General features: G+C 48.5%; 1 protein-coding gene across 1 annotated transcript in view; it reads left to right on the forward strand.

Moving 5' to 3' along the window:
• Nucleotides 1–16,999, forward strand: part of LOC112546503 (disintegrin and metalloproteinase domain-containing protein 20-like) — a 149,956-nt gene that overhangs the window by 56,001 nt on the left and 76,956 nt on the right. The window contains exon 10 of the mRNA XM_025186935.3: nt 16,114–16,195. Within this exon, the coding sequence (XP_025042720.3) occupies nt 16,114–16,195 (82 nt within the window). The remainder of the gene's footprint in view (nt 1–16,113; nt 16,196–16,999) is intronic.

A 16,999-nucleotide genomic window follows, 5' to 3' on the forward strand; every position in this document is an offset into this window, starting at 1 on the left:
GTCACACCTTGCAGTATCATTTGTGCCCACATAGATGAGTAGCATGGGGTAGTAGTCAGAGAGCTGGATAATTCTTGACCATGCCTCCTTAACATCTCGGATACAGACTGTTAGCTATATGTCGACAGAATTGAAGAAGGTCTTTAGGGACACTTCTTCCAAGAGTTAATTTAATAACCCGACCAATCCGCAAGGGATGATACTTAAGGTAGCGACCCTCTCACCGTATCTGAACACCGGAGAGTGTAAAATATTAGATTAAAGTGGCGCGTTAAATAGAAACTTAAGACTTGGTTTTAAACTGAAAACCACCGGACTATATTGTTGCAAAAATGAATTTAATAAAACAATACCTCAAATCAACCCAAGGGGACAGTCCCCTCTTACAATAAGTGGACCAGGAGGGGAAGTCCCTCTAGGTCCCTATACCTACTACAGAGTCTATGGCGAAGACAATTGATGGACGCTGGCGACCTACGACCCTAGGGCTAATTGGAAGCCTTTGGGGAGGAACTGCCAGGTGTCCCTCGTCGGCTGATCCGGTGCTTGGAGACCTACAATCCTTTGGCTATTTGTTAGCCGCAGGAGAGGAACAGCCAAGGTGATCCCTCGAAGCAGGAGTTGAGATCGAAGACGGTCGATTCGCCTTCCGCAGAATTTTCTGGTCCTCGACGCCTCTTCTCGCGCTTCAGTGTGACTGGGTCAGGCGATGGACGACTCTGGATCCTATCTATCCTAAACCTAACCTAAAAATAAAACCTTAAACTAATCCCGACGCGCCCGACGGACAGTCACGAAGACGGCCGACATGCGTTAGCCGACGCAACCTGCTGTTCATACACGATGACGGGAGCTATCCTATCTAAAGCTAAACTACCTTAACCTAACCTAAATGAGAGAACTGACCTTCAGTCAGGTTCTCTAAAGAAATAGCTTTACACGACCTTTCTCATTCTATCAGACCTAGGACAAGACTTGAAGGATATCTCTCTCTCTCTCTCTAGAACCTAACCTATCCCTAAGCCCGATGCCCAGACGCAACAGGTAACTGCTGTGTGGCAGAAGCTTTTATAGTTTTGGCTCATACATATTCATGAACCCTAAGGTTTAAAATGATTGGACACTAAAGGATGCTCTTACGGCGTGTTTTAAACTGATTGGTAGAACAGGATGCTTGTGAATATTCATAGATTATGTAAATTCCAACAGGTAGGTGAGTTGCTATTTTCAGAACTCTTAACAGCTACCTGTGAACGTGATAGAATGCATAACTCAAATGGATGCTACCAGAAAGAGTTCTAAATTCAAAATGGAGTTTCAGACTCCATTTTGAGACATTGCAAAACTTTGCATATTTTTAAGTTTACAAACATTTCAATAATTGAATTGACATTGACATATGTATACAAGGATAACCTCCGTCCTTTAGCACTTATACAGATGTTTACAGGGGAATTTACATCAAGATCATACATTTGCATTTATAATTTTACACTTTATATTTAAATATCCATTTCTGCCTTACAAGACCCCCAGCAAGCAGCATACCTCCTGAGATGAAATGTCAGGGCAACAGATGGGCACCTCTGTCCCCCTCAGAAGAGAGTCTCCGATCACCACTACCCTAGGTTTCCTATTTGCAGTGGTGGCAGCAGACCTCCCAGTATGAAGCTGTAGGGGGTGATTCCTTATTTCCTGTATCAAGAAGAGCATGACAGTTTCCTAGTACCATGGTGGGAGGGTTCGGAGTAGGGGTGGAGCATTGCCTGTTGCCACAAGTAACCATCTGCCAGTGTCCACCCTGAGCCATCTCCTCCTCCACCAGTGGTTTATCAGCAGTCTCGTGTACTGGGACAGCTACCTCAGCTGTCTTCAGATGAACACTGTTCAGGAATTGTTTGTAGATTCGGATGCTCCTCAACCTAGCCACCTCCTCCTGTAGCTCTCCCACCTGCTGTCTGAGAGATTGCACCAGCAGGCACCTTTCACATTGCATGGTCCCCCTAGCCTGGATATCAGTAAGTGGGGATTGCAAGTCACAGTCCCTACAAAACCACACCAGGATCTGGGTAGAGGCATCCATGGTCAGGTGGCCCGTCTGGCTACAGGTGCAGGTGGAGGAGACAGAAGCAGTGCTGGCACAGGTGTTGTGGGTCTTCCTGACCATAGTAAGCCTCCCTCTTTCAAATTCCCTCTTAAACTCCACTGTCTGCAGCCCCCTGTCCGCTTAGCTTCTCTGGTCGCTCTACCTCTGGTTTTTAAAGCCTGCTCGCCTAGGTAAGGCCTACCCCTTCACTAGTTACACAGAGGAAGGCTGATCCTGAGACTGATCAAAGGCAATCAAGGTAACAATCATATGCCTGTATATTTATATCTGCCTCTAGAATTTCCCCTACATGCATCTGATGAAGTGGGTCTTTGCCCACAAAAGATTATGCTCCAATAAATCTGTAAGGGTATGTCGGTACACTACAGTGTTATTTCAAATTAACTTATTTCGAATTAGTTAATTCAGAATAACGCATCTAGACCCAAAAACTAATTCAAAATAGTGTTTTGCTATTTTGAAATAGCACGTCCACACTGATTGGATGCTGAATTGCATTTAAGGGCAGCTGAAACTGGTTCTAGCAGGGCATCAATTCAGTAGCTGCTTTGTGTGGCTGCTGTCTGAGGCTATCTGAGGCTCATGCTTAAAGGAACACCCCTGGACAGCTGGTTCTCAACTTTCCCACTTGCTTGCCTACCTCGCTGAGGGATAGCAAAGCGTTTTCTTCTCTGCCTGCTTCAGTCACTGGTCACTCTCCTTTGGGACACCGCTGCAGTCAGCACCATGGATCCAGAGCCGCCCCTGGGCATTCTGATGCTCATGCTGAACATGTTTCTGCAAGCCTGGCAGAAATTGCTGGAGGCTGCCTGGCACCTTCTGCTGCAGGCCAGCTCCCTGGCCCTCCCCATTCCCCCCTGGGGGCCCTGACGGAACAGCGCCCGGACGCCAGCGTGCCCCACCGCATCTGGAGCGCTGGGGAAACCAACAGTGGACCCAGAACTTCAGGATGAAGGACACCTTCTGGAGCTTTGTGAGTGGCTTGCCCCTGCTCTGCAGTGACAGGACACATGCATGAGGCCCGCCATTCCCCTCCACAAGCGGGTGGTCATCGCCCTCTGGAAGCTCTGCACGCCGGATAGCTACCGATCCGTGGGGAACCAGTTCGGCGTGGGGAGATCCACCGTCGGAGCAGTGCTCATGCAGGTATGGCACTCACCAGCCGCTAGGCCAAGACTGGGGGCTGCAAGGAGGATGTGGGCTGCCCCAGGGAAAACGGGGGGGGGGGAGGTGGTGTAAGTGCCCTCCCTGGGAGGGGTTGGTCCGTCCCGGCTGTGCTACAGACTGCCCGCGGTGGCCAGGATTGCAGCGGGGTTTGCTCCTGGGAGTGAGCACGGGACAGTGCTGAGAAAAGAACACTCCCAGCCACCCAGGTGCCCCAGTAACCCTTGGTTTTGTGTGTCTCTCTGCAGGTGGTGAAGGCCATCAACAGGGTGCTGCTCCGCAGAGTGGTCCACTTCACCGACCTGGACACGGTCATCCAAGGGTTCGGCGCCCTCAGCTTCCCCAATTGCGAGGGACCGATCGACGACGCACATCCCCATCCATGCCCCGGACCACCAGGCCTCCCTCTTCATCAACAGGAAGGGGTACTTCTCCGTGATCCTGCAGGTAGTGTCTGACCACCGGGGCCAGTTCACGGACATCAATGTGGTTTGGTCTGGCAAGGCACACAACACGCGGGTGTACCGTAACTCTTCCGTGTGCCAGAAGCTGCACACCGGGACTTTCTTCCCTGACCACCACATCAGGGCCGGGGACGTGGACATGCCAGTATGCCAGGTGGGGGATGCGGCCTACCCATTACAGCCCTGGCTGATGAAGCCCTACACAGGACACCTCAGCCCCTCCCAGCAGGCCTTTAATGCCAGGCTCAGCAGGGCCCACATTGTGGTCGAGGGGACCTTCGGCCGACTGAAATCACAGTTTAGGTGCCTCCTCACCTGCCTCAACCTCTCCAAGCACAATATTCCGCACGTGGTGGCAGCGTGCTGTGTGCTCCACAATTTGTGCGAGAGGAAGGGGGAGGCTTTCCTGCCAGCCTGGATGGCCAAGGCTGACTGCCTGGCTGGCCAGTACGCACAGCCCCAGATGGCTGCCAGCTGGGAGGCCCTTCGCGGGGCTAGCTGCCTCCAGGAAGCCCTGCGGAAGAGCTTCCAGGCAGATGAGGACTGAAGTCCCCCTGGCGTGCCCCACTGGGGCCTGAAGCCTTACGTTCCTCCCTTACCTCCTTCTCCTTTCCCCTCCCTAGCCCCCCTTCCTGATCTACAATAAAAACACCGCGTTGCCACAAAAAAAGTCTTTATTTTACATAACTGGGGGGGGGGGGGGAAACCTGGGGGGAGGGAGCTGGAAGGGGGAGGGGAAACTCAGGGTTGGGGGTCTTGCTGGCTCTCCCGTCTCGCAGCACTGCAGGGGAGTCGGGGGGGGGGGAGAGTGAGTGTGGAGGGTGGAGCAGGAGAGATGCAGGGTGCGGAAGGGGTGGGAGGAGGAGTGATAGCTGGGGCAGCCGCAGGGGCTGGAGCAGCAGGAGGCAGCAATCGGTCCGCCAGAGCCTGCAGGCGCTCACGGAGGGCATGGACCTGCTCCCGGAGCTCCCTCAAGCTCTCCCGCTGCAGCTGCAGGTCCTCTTGCACCCACTGCTCTTGGCTGTGGACCTGCTGTCCCTGCAGGTGCAGCTACTGCCTCTGGAACTCCTCTTGGTTGCTGGCCCGGGTTTGGGTGGAGCATCCTGTACTCGCAAGTGCTGCAGCTGTGGTGAAACAAGAGAAGTTGTCAGTTCTCCTTGGGGACACAGTAGGTGAAACCCAGCCCACCTCTGCAAGGCAAGGATGGCAGGTGTCCGCACCATCATGTCCTGCTATCCCCGGGAGTGTGAGCTGTCCCAGGACTGCACCCCAGCCCATGTGCTGCCTATAGTGTGGTGTGTGGGGGCGAGGGGGAGGGGAGATGTGCCCTGCCTCTGTGTGTGTGCTTTCTGTCTCCCTGGGGTAAGGTCCCTGGGCTCCTCCTCCTCCCCCGTCCCACATAAGGGGACCATGATGTCACTCCCCTGTGGAGGCCTCCCTGGCCTCCGATGAGGCTGCTGACGGGCTCTCTGGGATGGCTCAGGGTTCCTGGGTGCAGGGCAGGCTCCTGGCTACTGTCGTCATCCTCCTCTTCTTCCCCTGTGTCAGGGGCAGGGCTCTCTGCCCCAGGGTCGATGATGACCAAGGGTGCACGGGCCGTCTGACCCCCCCCCAGGATGCGGTCCAGGGCTTCAAAGTACGGGCAGGCCTCCAGGTCAGCCCCTGGTTGGGAGGCCCTGGCGTAGGCCTGCCACAGTTCTTTTATTTTGTTGGACACCTGCTCCTGGGTACGCATGTGGCCTCTGGTGGCCAGGCTGGCAGCCATGCTACTGGAGACGGCCACATTCCTGTGTCTAGTGTGGAGATCATGGGCATTGGAGGCCTCCCCCCAAATCTCAGTGAGGCCCACGATCTCCGCACTTGACCAGGCAGGCGCCCGCCTTTTGTGGCCCTTGGCAGACTCCTGGGAGCCGCCAGCCTGGTCCTGGGGAGCGGTGGAGGGCTGGGTGGCAGCGGGTGGCTGGCGCATCCTGTGCCAGGTCCACGGTCTGCTGGCTGTGTGCTGGCAGGCTGACAACTGGCACAGGCACTGTGGCCAGAATCTGCCCCTTTAAGGGCTCCGGGACTGTGGGGGGAGCAGATGAGTTTTCCTGGTTGTGCCCAGATTGGCCACCAGGGCTCCCTGAGAAGGGCTGGAGGCCAGCTAATGCGAAATAAGTGTCTACACAGCACTTATTTCGAATTAGGTGTTGTTCCTCGTAGAATGAGGTTTACCTAATTCAAAATAAGGGCTCCGCTATTTCGAATTAATTTTGAAATAGAGGTTTGTATGTGTAGACAGCTATTACAGTTAATTCAAAATAACATCTGTTATTTCGAATTAACTCTATAGTGTAGACATACCCTTTTGGGTATGTCTACACTGCATTCCTCTTTCGAGAGAGGAATGGAAATGCATCTAAGCAAAATTGCAAATGAAGCCTGGATTTCTGACCGCTTTTTCGAAATACCCTATTTTAAAAAAAAACACTATCTAGAAACGGTTATTTTGAAAGAAAACTCTTCTTTCGAAATTACCCTAACTCTTTATAAAATGAGGTTTAAGGGTAATTTCAAAAGAAAGGTTTCTTTCAAAATAACCACATTGAGAGAGCGTTTCTTTTTTCGAAATAGGGTATGTCGAAGAAGTGTCTGGACGTAATTATGCAAATGAAGCACGGGAAATTCAAATCTGCGCTTCATTTGCAATTTCACTCAGCTATATTTCCATTCCTCTCTCAAAAGAGGAATGCAGTGTAGACATACCTTTAATCTATTAGATGCCTCAGGACTTGTCATTGTTTTTGCAGATTCAGAATAACACAACTACCCCTCTGATAGTTTGTTTCTTGTTACTGGTTTTGGGGATAGATTTACTCAGGTTTCAGCTGTATTGAACTCTGCTTTTTTTCACTACCAAAAGACTTACCTGGCATTGCCCAGGTCCTTTAGGACAGGAAGCTAGCGGTGTGGGGGGTGCAGGAATCAAGGCAGGGCCTTGGGATTTGTGGGGGCAGGCCAGAAGGCTGGGAATGAGGAGGGCTGAACGTGAGGGTTGGGGGTGAAGAATGGCTCAGGTTCAGGGGGTCCCATTTGGATGGGCTTTCTCTTTCCCCCAGGTGGTAGGGTTCTTTTATTTCCTTTCCAGCCCCCCAGACACCAGGAGCCTGCTGTCCCCCCAGCACTCCCCTAGCCAGCAATGACTTTTTCTTTCCCACTCTGGTGGTTTGGCCAAGGATAAAGGAGAAGGGGAAGACTTGGGGAGGAAGGTCGCTCTTGTACATTTCAAACATAGAGGAACAGCAGTCAGGACTGGTATGAATGGGACTGTTTCAATCCCTGCTCACACCATTTCCCCACTGCCCTCTTCCCCTCTGCAGAGACAGTGCTGGGCAGAACAGGCTTTTAAGATAGCTCTCCCCAGCACCAGCTCCTGCTCCTCCCCCTTGCTGCCTGTCTCTGAGGGTATGTCTACACTACAAAGTTAATTCGAACTAACAGACGTTAGTTCGAATTAACTTTGATAGGCGCTACACATACAAACTGCTAGTTCGAACTTAATTCGAACTAGAGGAGCACTTAAATTTTAACTAGGTAAAACTCATTCTACGAGGACTAACGCCTAGTTCGAATTAAGTAGTTTGAATTAAGAGCTGTGTAGCCACTTAATTCAAACTAGTGGGAGGCTAGCCCTCCCCAGCTTGCCCTGGTGGCCACTCTGGGCACCATCCGGGAAACTCGTCTGCCCCCCTCCCGGCCCCGGAGCCCTTAAAGGGGCATGGTCTGGCTACGGTGCCCGTGTCAGGTGCAAGCCTGCCAGCACCCAGCCAGCAGACCCTGCACCTGGCACGGCTCGAGCCAGCCACCCGCTGCCACCCAGCCCTCCGCCTCTTCCCGGGACCAGGCTGGTTCCCACCTGGTCTAGTGTGGAGATCATGGACCTCATCCACAACCTCCGCACTAGGCACAGGAAAGTGGCCGTCCAGGGCAGGATAGCTGCCAGCCTGGCCACCCAGGAGCAGGTTTGCATGAAAATCAGGGTGGTCCAGTTAGACCTCCGACCCTGAGCCCTGAGCTTAGAATGGCCGTACTGGGTCAGACCAAAGGTCCATCTAGCCCAGTAGCCTGTCTGCTGACAGCGGCCAACACTAGGGACCCTGGAAGGGATGGACGGAAGACAATGACCAAGCCATTTGTCTCGTGCCATCCATCTCCAGCCTTCCACAAACAGAGGCCAGGGACACCATTTCTACCCCCTGGCTAATAGCACTTCATGGACCCAACCTCCATGACTTTATCTCACTTCTCTTTAAACTCTGTTCTAGTTCTAGCCTTCACAACCTCCTGCAGCAAGGAGTTCCAAAGGTTGACTATTTGCTTTGTGAAGAAGAACTTTCTGTTGTTAGTTTGAAGCCTGCTACCTATTCGTTTCATTTGGTGTCCTCTAGTCCTTCTATTATGGGAACTAATGAAGAACTTTTCTTTATGCACCCTCTCCACCCCACTCATGCTTTTATAGACCTCTATCATATCCCCCCTCCGTCTCCTCTTTTCTAAGCTGAGAAGTCCCAGTCTCTTTAGCCTCTCTTCATATGGGATCTGTTCCAAACCCCTGATCATTTTAGTTGCTCTCCCCTCTCCCATCCTCTCTTCCCCTCTCCCACCTCCTTTTCCCAGTGTCCCCGAGTTGTGCTCAATAAAGAGAGTTTCTATTTTTGAACACACATGTCCTTTATTTTGTACATCAGGAAGGGGGGCTAGGGAGGGGTAAGTGGAAGGAGGTGAGGGAGGAATGGGGTATGAGCCCCCGATGGGGAGGACTGGGGTGGTTCTGCGGGCTCCTCAGGGTGGAAGCTCTCCTGCAGCCCCCCAATTGACCCCCAACCCCCACCCGCGGATGGCAGCCTGCGGCAAGTGGAGCCGGGCTGATGGCCAAGTGCTGTGATGTGCCGAGTGTGGGCACTCAGGGCACTCCGAGCCAGGACTGCTTTGCAAGCGGGGAACCCCTGAGAATTGTCTGTCCAGGGTGGGGGTCAGGTCCCTTTAAGCACAGCCCTCGGCTAGCCTGAGACAGCAGCTCCACGCTCTAAGTCCTAACCTGATGCCCTGCCGGCACTGCTTCCGGCCATCCTTAACCTCGGTTCAGGGTCCACTCAATGTGGACATGCTAGTTTGAATTAGCAAAACGGTAATTCGAACTAGTTTTTAGGTCTAGATGCACTAGTTCGAATTAGCTTAGTTCGAATTAACTAATTCGAATCAAGTTAGTTCAAATTAGTGCTGTAGTGTAGACATACCTGATAGAGGGAGCAAGTGGCATTTTCTTATTGGGTAGTCAGTTAGTCGCTTACATCCCTAGTAGACATACCCTTGGTGTTACAGCTGCCCCCATGGACACATTGCAGTATAACTCTCCCCTAAAGGCTCGCTGCTACCTGTATTCACTCTTAATATTCTGCCCCTCTTTTCTGTGCCCCCAGTTTCGATTTTATGAGAACCAATCCCATTCCTGGCATTTCCCATTTTGATCGCATTGTCTAACACAGTGGTGTACACCCTGTGGGTCACAACCCCAAAGGGGGTCACGGCTGTCTTCCAAGGGGAGTTGCAGCGCCAGGCCAACCACCATTTTTTTTCCAACTCGGCTTACATGCAGCAGGGACAGGAGCAGTGGCAAGTGAGCGGAGGCATTTAAAGGGACCACTTTTTTTTCCTCAACCAAAATTTTCTGGGGGTTGCCCAGGAAAAAGGTTGTGCAGAACTGGTCTAACATATAACACAAGGGTGGGCAAAAGTTTCTCAGCGGACCGCATCCGGCCTGCCTTTGGTGTTGGTCTGCCCTGTGAGGCAAGTCCAGGCCCTGCCCCCTAACTGGCATGTGCCAAGGGAGATGGAGCTCAGCCTCACTCCTCCTCCCCCCGCGCAGCCTCTGGAGAGGAGGCAGCACTGGGGCTGAAGTTCCTCTGGGGCTGGCTCTGTTGAGGTGCCTCTACCGCAGCCACACAATCTGGGGCTGGCCCAGGAGGCTGGAGGCGCTGCTGCTACAGCACCTCCAGGGTTGGCCCCAGGCTGTCTGGCTGTGGTAGAGGTGCTTCTGGGGCTGGCTCCGGGCCATGGTAGCGTGCTTTTGGGCTGGCCTCAGGCCACCTGGCCGTGGTAGAGGCGCATATGGCTGCCCCAGAAACCAGAGGCACGCGCTCTGAAGACGGCCCGGAAGTGCTGTTACCATGCCCACGCATCCCGGGCCTGACCTGGAAATGCCTGACCACAGCTTTGGGCATGTTTGAGATGCCTCCAGGGCCAGCCCCAAGCTGTGTGGCCACAGCAGCAGCACCTCTCGAGTGGCCTGGAGCACCTCTGGTATGGCCTCTGGGGCCAGCTCCAGGCCACATGACCATGGCAGCGGTACCTTCAGCCTCTGGTGTGGCCTGTGGTTGCGGTGCTTCGAGGCCAGCCCCTGGACTGTGTAGCTGTGGCAGTGAAGTCTCCCGCCTCCAGGACTCCGTGGCCATGGCAGTGTGGCTGCAGCTGTTGCTGCAAGGGGGCAAAAAGCCAGCTAAGGTTTCCCCCTCATGACCAGATCCACCCCAATCCCATCACTCCCTTCCCCCCCAAGACCTGGCACCCATAGCTTGCTCCGACACCCTCCCTTGTTCTTGCTTCCTCCACCTGGCCAGACCCCCTACTCCCAGCCTGCTTCTGCATCAGTGTTCCCTCTCAGATCCTGAACCCCTTCCCTAGCCTTCTTGCTGTCAGCCCTCTCTCTCACACTGAACCCCTCATTTTTGTCCCTACCCCAGAGCCTAAGGGGGTCCATAAAATCCATAAACTCTAGAACCCCAGAAAAGTAAATCTGGTCTATGGGAAGCCTTGAACCTCAGTTCCCTCCTTCCCTTCTCCTCACTCCGTGTGGCTGGAGCACCAGAAGAGTGAGGGGTCTCAGTTGGGGCCACATCAGTGAGAATTGTAGGGATTTGGAGGAGGTTTTTTGCTTCTCACATATGTGGCCCCTAACTGATTCTTTTGTGGCTCAGTGACTCCAGATCCAAAAAGGGTTCCCCAACCCTGACATAAAAAAGAAAACATTGAAACCTTTTATGTTGGACATAATATTTTATTTAAAATTAACTTTGATAAACTAACACACGAAATTTAAAACGCTTAATCTGTTTCATAATTTAAATTAAACTGTTCTTTCTAGCAGTAGTTGGTTCAGAAAATAAGGTCACCATACCCAGCTGGGTAGTTCTAAACCCCGCCCCTTCTGCCAAAGGTTCCACCCCTTCTGGCTCAGCCTGCAACCACTTCTGAAACTTGTGAAGCGGCCCCCCCTTCCAAAATTATTGCCCACCCCTGATATATCACAAGTCATAGGACTTGCCTGAATTAATTTCGGTTTGAATTGGAGCATATCTTTTATAAAAAAAAAAAAAGCCCAATCTTTCTAAAATGTTTCAATGGTTAACTATCCTCACTGTTAAAGTGTGTGCCTTATTCCTAGTCCACATTTGTCTGCTTCCAACCATTGGCTCTTGGTATTGCTTTATCTATTGAAATGAAGGACCTTCTATTAAGAACATAAGAATGGCCATACTGGGTCAGACCAAAGGTCCATGAAGCCCAGTATCCTGTCTTCCAACAGTGGCCAGTGCCAAATGTCCCAGAGGGAGTACCAGAACTGGTAATCATCAAGTGATCCCTTTTCTGCCATCCGTTTCCAGCCTCTGACAAACAAAGGCTAGGGACACCATTCCTACGCATCCTGGCTGAAAAGTATTGATGGACCTAACCTCCATGAATTTATCTAGCTCTTTTTTGAACTCTAGTAAAGTCCTGGTTTTCACAAAACCCTCTGTCAAGGAGTTCCACAGGTTGACTGGGCACTGTGTGAAGAAAAACTTCCTTTTGTTTATATTTAACCTGCTGCTTATTAGTTTCATTTGGTGACCCCTGGTTCTTATGTCATGGGAACAAGTAAATAACTTTTCTTTATTCACTTTCTCCACATCAGTCAGGAATTTAAAGACCCAGTCTTTTTAATCTCTCTTCATATGGCACCATTTCCAAACCCTGGTCATTTTTGTTGCCCTTTTCTGAACCTTTTCTAATGCCAGTATATCTTTCTGAGATGAGGTGACCACATCTGTACGCAGTATTCAAAATGTGGGCATACCATGGATTTATAGATTTAATGATTCCTAATCTTTGTTTTTTTGACTGCTGCAGCACTCTGAGTGGATGTTTTCAAAGAATTAGCCACAATGACTCCAAGATTTCTCAAGTGTTTAGAGCTAAATTAGTCCCCATCATTTTGGATGTATAGTTGGGATTCTTTTCTTTTTCAATGTGCATTACTTTACATTTATCAACATTAAAATTCATTTGCCATTTTGTTGCTCAAACACCTAGTTTTGTGAAATCCTTTTGAAGTTCTTCACTATCTGCTTTGTTCTTATCTGTCTGGAGCAGTTTAGCATCATTTGCAGATTTTGCAACCTCACTGTTTACCCATTTCTCCAGGTCATTTATAAACATGTTGGAAAGGATTGGTCCCAGGAAGTACCCTTAGAGGACACCACTAGTTACCACTCTCCATTCTGAAAACTGACCATTTATTCCTACCATTTGTTTCTTGTCTTTTAACCAGTTATCAGTCTGAGAGGACCTTCTCTCTAATCCCATGACAGCTTACTTAAGTGCTTTCGGTGAGGCACCTTTGTCAAAAACTTTCTGGAAATCTAAGTACACTGTATCCACTGGATCTCCCTTGTCAACATGTCTGTTGAAACCCTCAAATAAACCTAGTAGATCAGAAAGGCATGATTTCCCTTTACAGAAATCATGTTGACTTTCCCACCAACAAAATACATTCATATATCTGTCTGGTGATTCTGTTCTTTACTATAGTTTCAGCTAATTTGCCCGGTACTGATGTTAGATTTACCAGTCTGTAATTGCCACAATCACCTCTTCCTGACATTTGGTACAGAAGATGATTTAAAGCATGGCTACTCAACTTTGGAAGCCCTGGGGCCACAGTGATTCTCACAACACATGCCAAGGGTTGCAACTTAATGCATGCAAATATATATATGCAAATAGCGTCTTTCAAACGGATCGGCTATATATCAATGTCAGGGAGCTCAGGACAGGCCATCTGCCATGTCAGGTATTTCTAGCCCACATATACAGTAGGTGTGTCTCAATCCTGACAGACAATACAGTTGCAATATTGTATATAAACCAACAGTGATTCTCATTCTTCTCACTTGTGCCAGGAATCCCTGCTACTTATGGGAGTTTTGTATCCTTTATGCAATCCATTTGGAAGCCATACATCTCCCAGGAAGCCAAAACATGCTGGCAGACCATCTCAACCATTGCTTTCAAAATTACAGGTGGTCTCTCAGAGTAAATATAGCCCTAAGCATCTTTCATAGGTGGACATAGCCCACCTAGGTCTCTTCACAACAAGAAACAACAGGAAGTGCCAGCAGTTTTCCTCCTTCCTCAACCACAGCCCAGAATCCTTAGGGGATGTGTTTCAGCTGCCTTGGATGCCCCACTTACTCTGCATGTTTACCCCTTCCCTCTTATACACAGGGTCCTCAGAGTGAGGCAACATTGGCCTTCCCTAATCCTCGTGGCACTCTCCTGGTCCCACTAGCACAGGATCGCCACTCATAGCACTTCTCATGTTCCCAGATCTCAATAGGACCATAGCCAGTTATGTCATTCCAACGTGAAGTCCCTCCGCCTGATAGCTTGAAAGCTCCATGGTTAAGGGATTGATTGATTATGTTCTGAGTCAGTTCAGGAGGTATTATTGAATAGTAGGAAACTTTCCATGCCAGTAACAAAATACAAGCACGCCACACTCTGGATGTGAAACATATTTTAGATTTTTATTTGGAGAAAACAAAACTGTTTCATACGTTCCCCCAGCTCTTCACCACCATGGTGGAAAGGATGAAGGGTCTGTCTATGTCCATCCAGTGTATATTGGTATGGACCACAGTGTGCATCATGGCCTGTTACAACTTCACTGAAGTATTTGCTCTGGCACTTACAGCCTATTCTACTACACCCCAAGCCTCATCAGTGGCTTTTGTGATGCAGGTGCCCATCTTGGATATTTTCAGGGTGGCCACCTATACTTTTACTAACTATAATGGCCTCTTCCAACAGAGTAGGGATGATGCAGCTTTTGGCAGGGCTGTGCTGCAGTCCATTTCCAATTAGCCTCCAACCTGCCTCTGTCAGTTTGGCTTGCAGCTCACCTGAATGGAATGGACATGAACAATCACTCGAAGAAGAAAAAATGGTTACTCACCATTAGAACACCATTTACTGTTGTTCTTTGAGAAGTGTTGCTCATGTCCATTCCAAATCCTGCCCATCTGACCTTTGTTGGAGTGTTCCGGTAAGAAAGAACTGAGGTGGCGGAGGGCTGGCAAGGATATATATATATTCACCGCCATAGAGGCGATATGGTAGGGGGTTCTCCTGCCGACCCAGTGGAAACCCCTAAGGGAAAAGCCTTCTGGCAATTATGCATATGGAGCACACACACCTACATGGAATATACATGAGTAACAGTACAAAAAGTAAGTAACCATTTCTTCTCTCTCCAACAGGACTTCTCAGTGCAGCCCCGGAGAACTTTACATTTCAGCATGCATGGTTTCACTAACGATCCTGGTGAAGCCTAATTCAGTGACCCAGACATCACAAAGATTAAGTTTAGAGGTCATCACATATATTGTCATTAGACTCTATTATAGCTGACTACCACCTTTTTGGTGGTGGGACCTTGACCCAGATGAGAATAAATCAGGCTTTTTCTCTTTCCATTAAGTTTCTGTCTAATAAAGAATATATGTGAATTCTGATCTGGAAGAACACGAACTAAATAATGGGCACTTAGACAAGTTTCAAATTGTTCTTATCAGCTTCTTGTAACTTGAACACTCCAGTTCATTTTTTTCCTCTCTTTTCCTTCTTCCCCCCTCCCTCTTGTATTATTTATTCTTGGATCTGGACTTTTAATGCTCCATTCATCTGAAGAAGTAGGTTATACCCATGAAAGCTGATGATAGCATCTACAAGTTTTGTTTTTATTTAAGGTGCTGCTAGACTATTTGTTGTTTTTTTAAGTTTTTCCAGTTACAGACTAACTCGACTGCCCCTCTGAATTTCATCTTTCCTGATCATAAGGAAAGAATTTATTATTGACAATATACAGCTGGGACCCTCTGCAAAGTCAAAGCCAAAGCAAGAGAACAAAGGAGAGATGATTAGGTATATTTCCTTTGAACTTCAAAGGAAAGAGATGTGCATCCCAGTGTATTCCTTCTTGGAAGAAGTGAAAGGGATAACAGAAGTGCCATAATGAACTGTGAGTGATCCAGGGCAGTTGGCTACAATAGTTTGGTGGAGGGCAGACATCCTGGGAGCTGGGTGAATGGTTTTCTGTTTCTTGAATAAAATGCCAAAAGCTGTGGCCATGAAATCAAAGCAGACAGGTATCTGAGGTTAGTTAAGACCTTGCCTGAAGGAAAGCTAATCAGGAACTTAAAAGGATTCCCCTGGGTAAGAGAGGGGGGAGGAGAAAGGTGAAGCACTGAGAGGTGGAAGTGCATTGCTAGAGAGCTAGGGATGGGCAGGGGAGGGGAGTGTAGCAGGTAATCATTATTACAAGCTAATTTTTAAAAAATAGCTTGAAAGGGAAGATGCAGAGCTTAAGTTTATTTTCATGTTTGACACCTACAACAGAGGTTTAAACAAAGACCTTAACTGGATTACCCCCTACATTCCACATTCTAATCATATAAAAGGCCAAACGTCAGGTACTTAGGAGTACTTAGAACCCTCTCTATCAGCTTCATTTAGCATGGAAATTCTAATTGAATATTCTTTTTCCATTTTTTCCTTTCCCTCCCCTCCCCTCCCCATCCCCTCTTTTTTTTCCTGCTATTTATTTGGAACTTGAACCCCTTAAATTCCATTCATCTGTAGAAGTGGGTTGTGCTCATGAAAGCTCATACCATCTACACTTTTGTTAGTCTCTAAGGTGTTGCAGACTATTTATTTTTAAGCTTTTTTTCCTATAACAGAAGCGACTTAGCTTTTACTATGATCACTGCTAACAGCAGAAGACACTTCTGCAGAGGTGTTTTCTGTTGGTTCTGATGATGCAAACTTTAGCTAATAAGTCTGGATTGGTGGACATTCATGTTCTGAAAAGATGCCTTTATAAGTATGAACATAATGGGTTTTATATAATACAGATCTTTGATATCACTCTTTTACTTAGCCTGCATTTATATGTATTTATTTATATAGAGAACAGTGTAATAATTGAACATTCTACATAATTTACTGGATTTTGTATTATAGGGGTGGAAAATATGGAGGCATTCTTGGACTTTCATATGGAGACAATCTGTGCACTAAAACACCCTCGGCAGCTACTTGCCAAGTATGTGAAATACAGCATGCAGTATGTACACTTTAACAATTGATTTTTTAAACAATGTTTTTTTTCTCTCCAGGTAGATTATGATGATAATTGATTGTTTCATAGCATTTAAGCTTAGACTTATTAAATAATATAAGTAATATAATTCCTGTATATCACAAGGCATTGAATTTCACTCAGTTATTCCTAGATAAAGCCCAATTACTTACTCAGATCTTTCAGTCCTTAGGTAATTAAATTGTTGTTTGCCACAGGCAGAGAACAGGAGAGAACAAGGTGAAACCAGGGTTCATGCAATGGTGAACTATGCCTAGGTGATCCCAGCATGTCATCCATGCTCCATGTTGCAGAAGGTGGAAGAAAAAACCCTGTCAAGCAGATCTTGGGGAAATGTTCATCCCTAAAATCTGGTGATCGGTTGGAGCCTTAGCATTTAAACAAAGCATACTAGGTAGTCATCTAAGAAAGAGGACTTCCCGTACTTCCTCAAAGTCCTGATCCATCTTTCTAGTGTCTTATCTTCAGCTATGGGTAATTGAATACACTCTGATGTTTCAGAGGAAGGATGGGAAAATAACCAGAGCACATCTGGGCAATTGTGAATTTCAGGGGCAGGAAGAAATCCTTCCTGACCCCTGCAAACAACCAGCTGAAACCCAGAAGCATTCAGTTTTATTATATTGCTTCTCCTAATGCAGAACTGCAAGTGTTAAGAGCATGTTGAGAGTAATGCATAGCTTTCTGTTCTGTCCATCACTCATGAAGAGATGTAAGGGACAGGAGATTAATAAATTCAAAGATTTC

Source organism: Pelodiscus sinensis, chromosome 1, assembly GCF_052426305.1.
Source record: "Pelodiscus sinensis isolate ZL-2025 chromosome 1, ASM5242630v1, whole genome shotgun sequence".
Classification (NCBI taxonomy): domain Eukaryota; kingdom Metazoa; phylum Chordata; order Testudines; family Trionychidae; genus Pelodiscus; species Pelodiscus sinensis.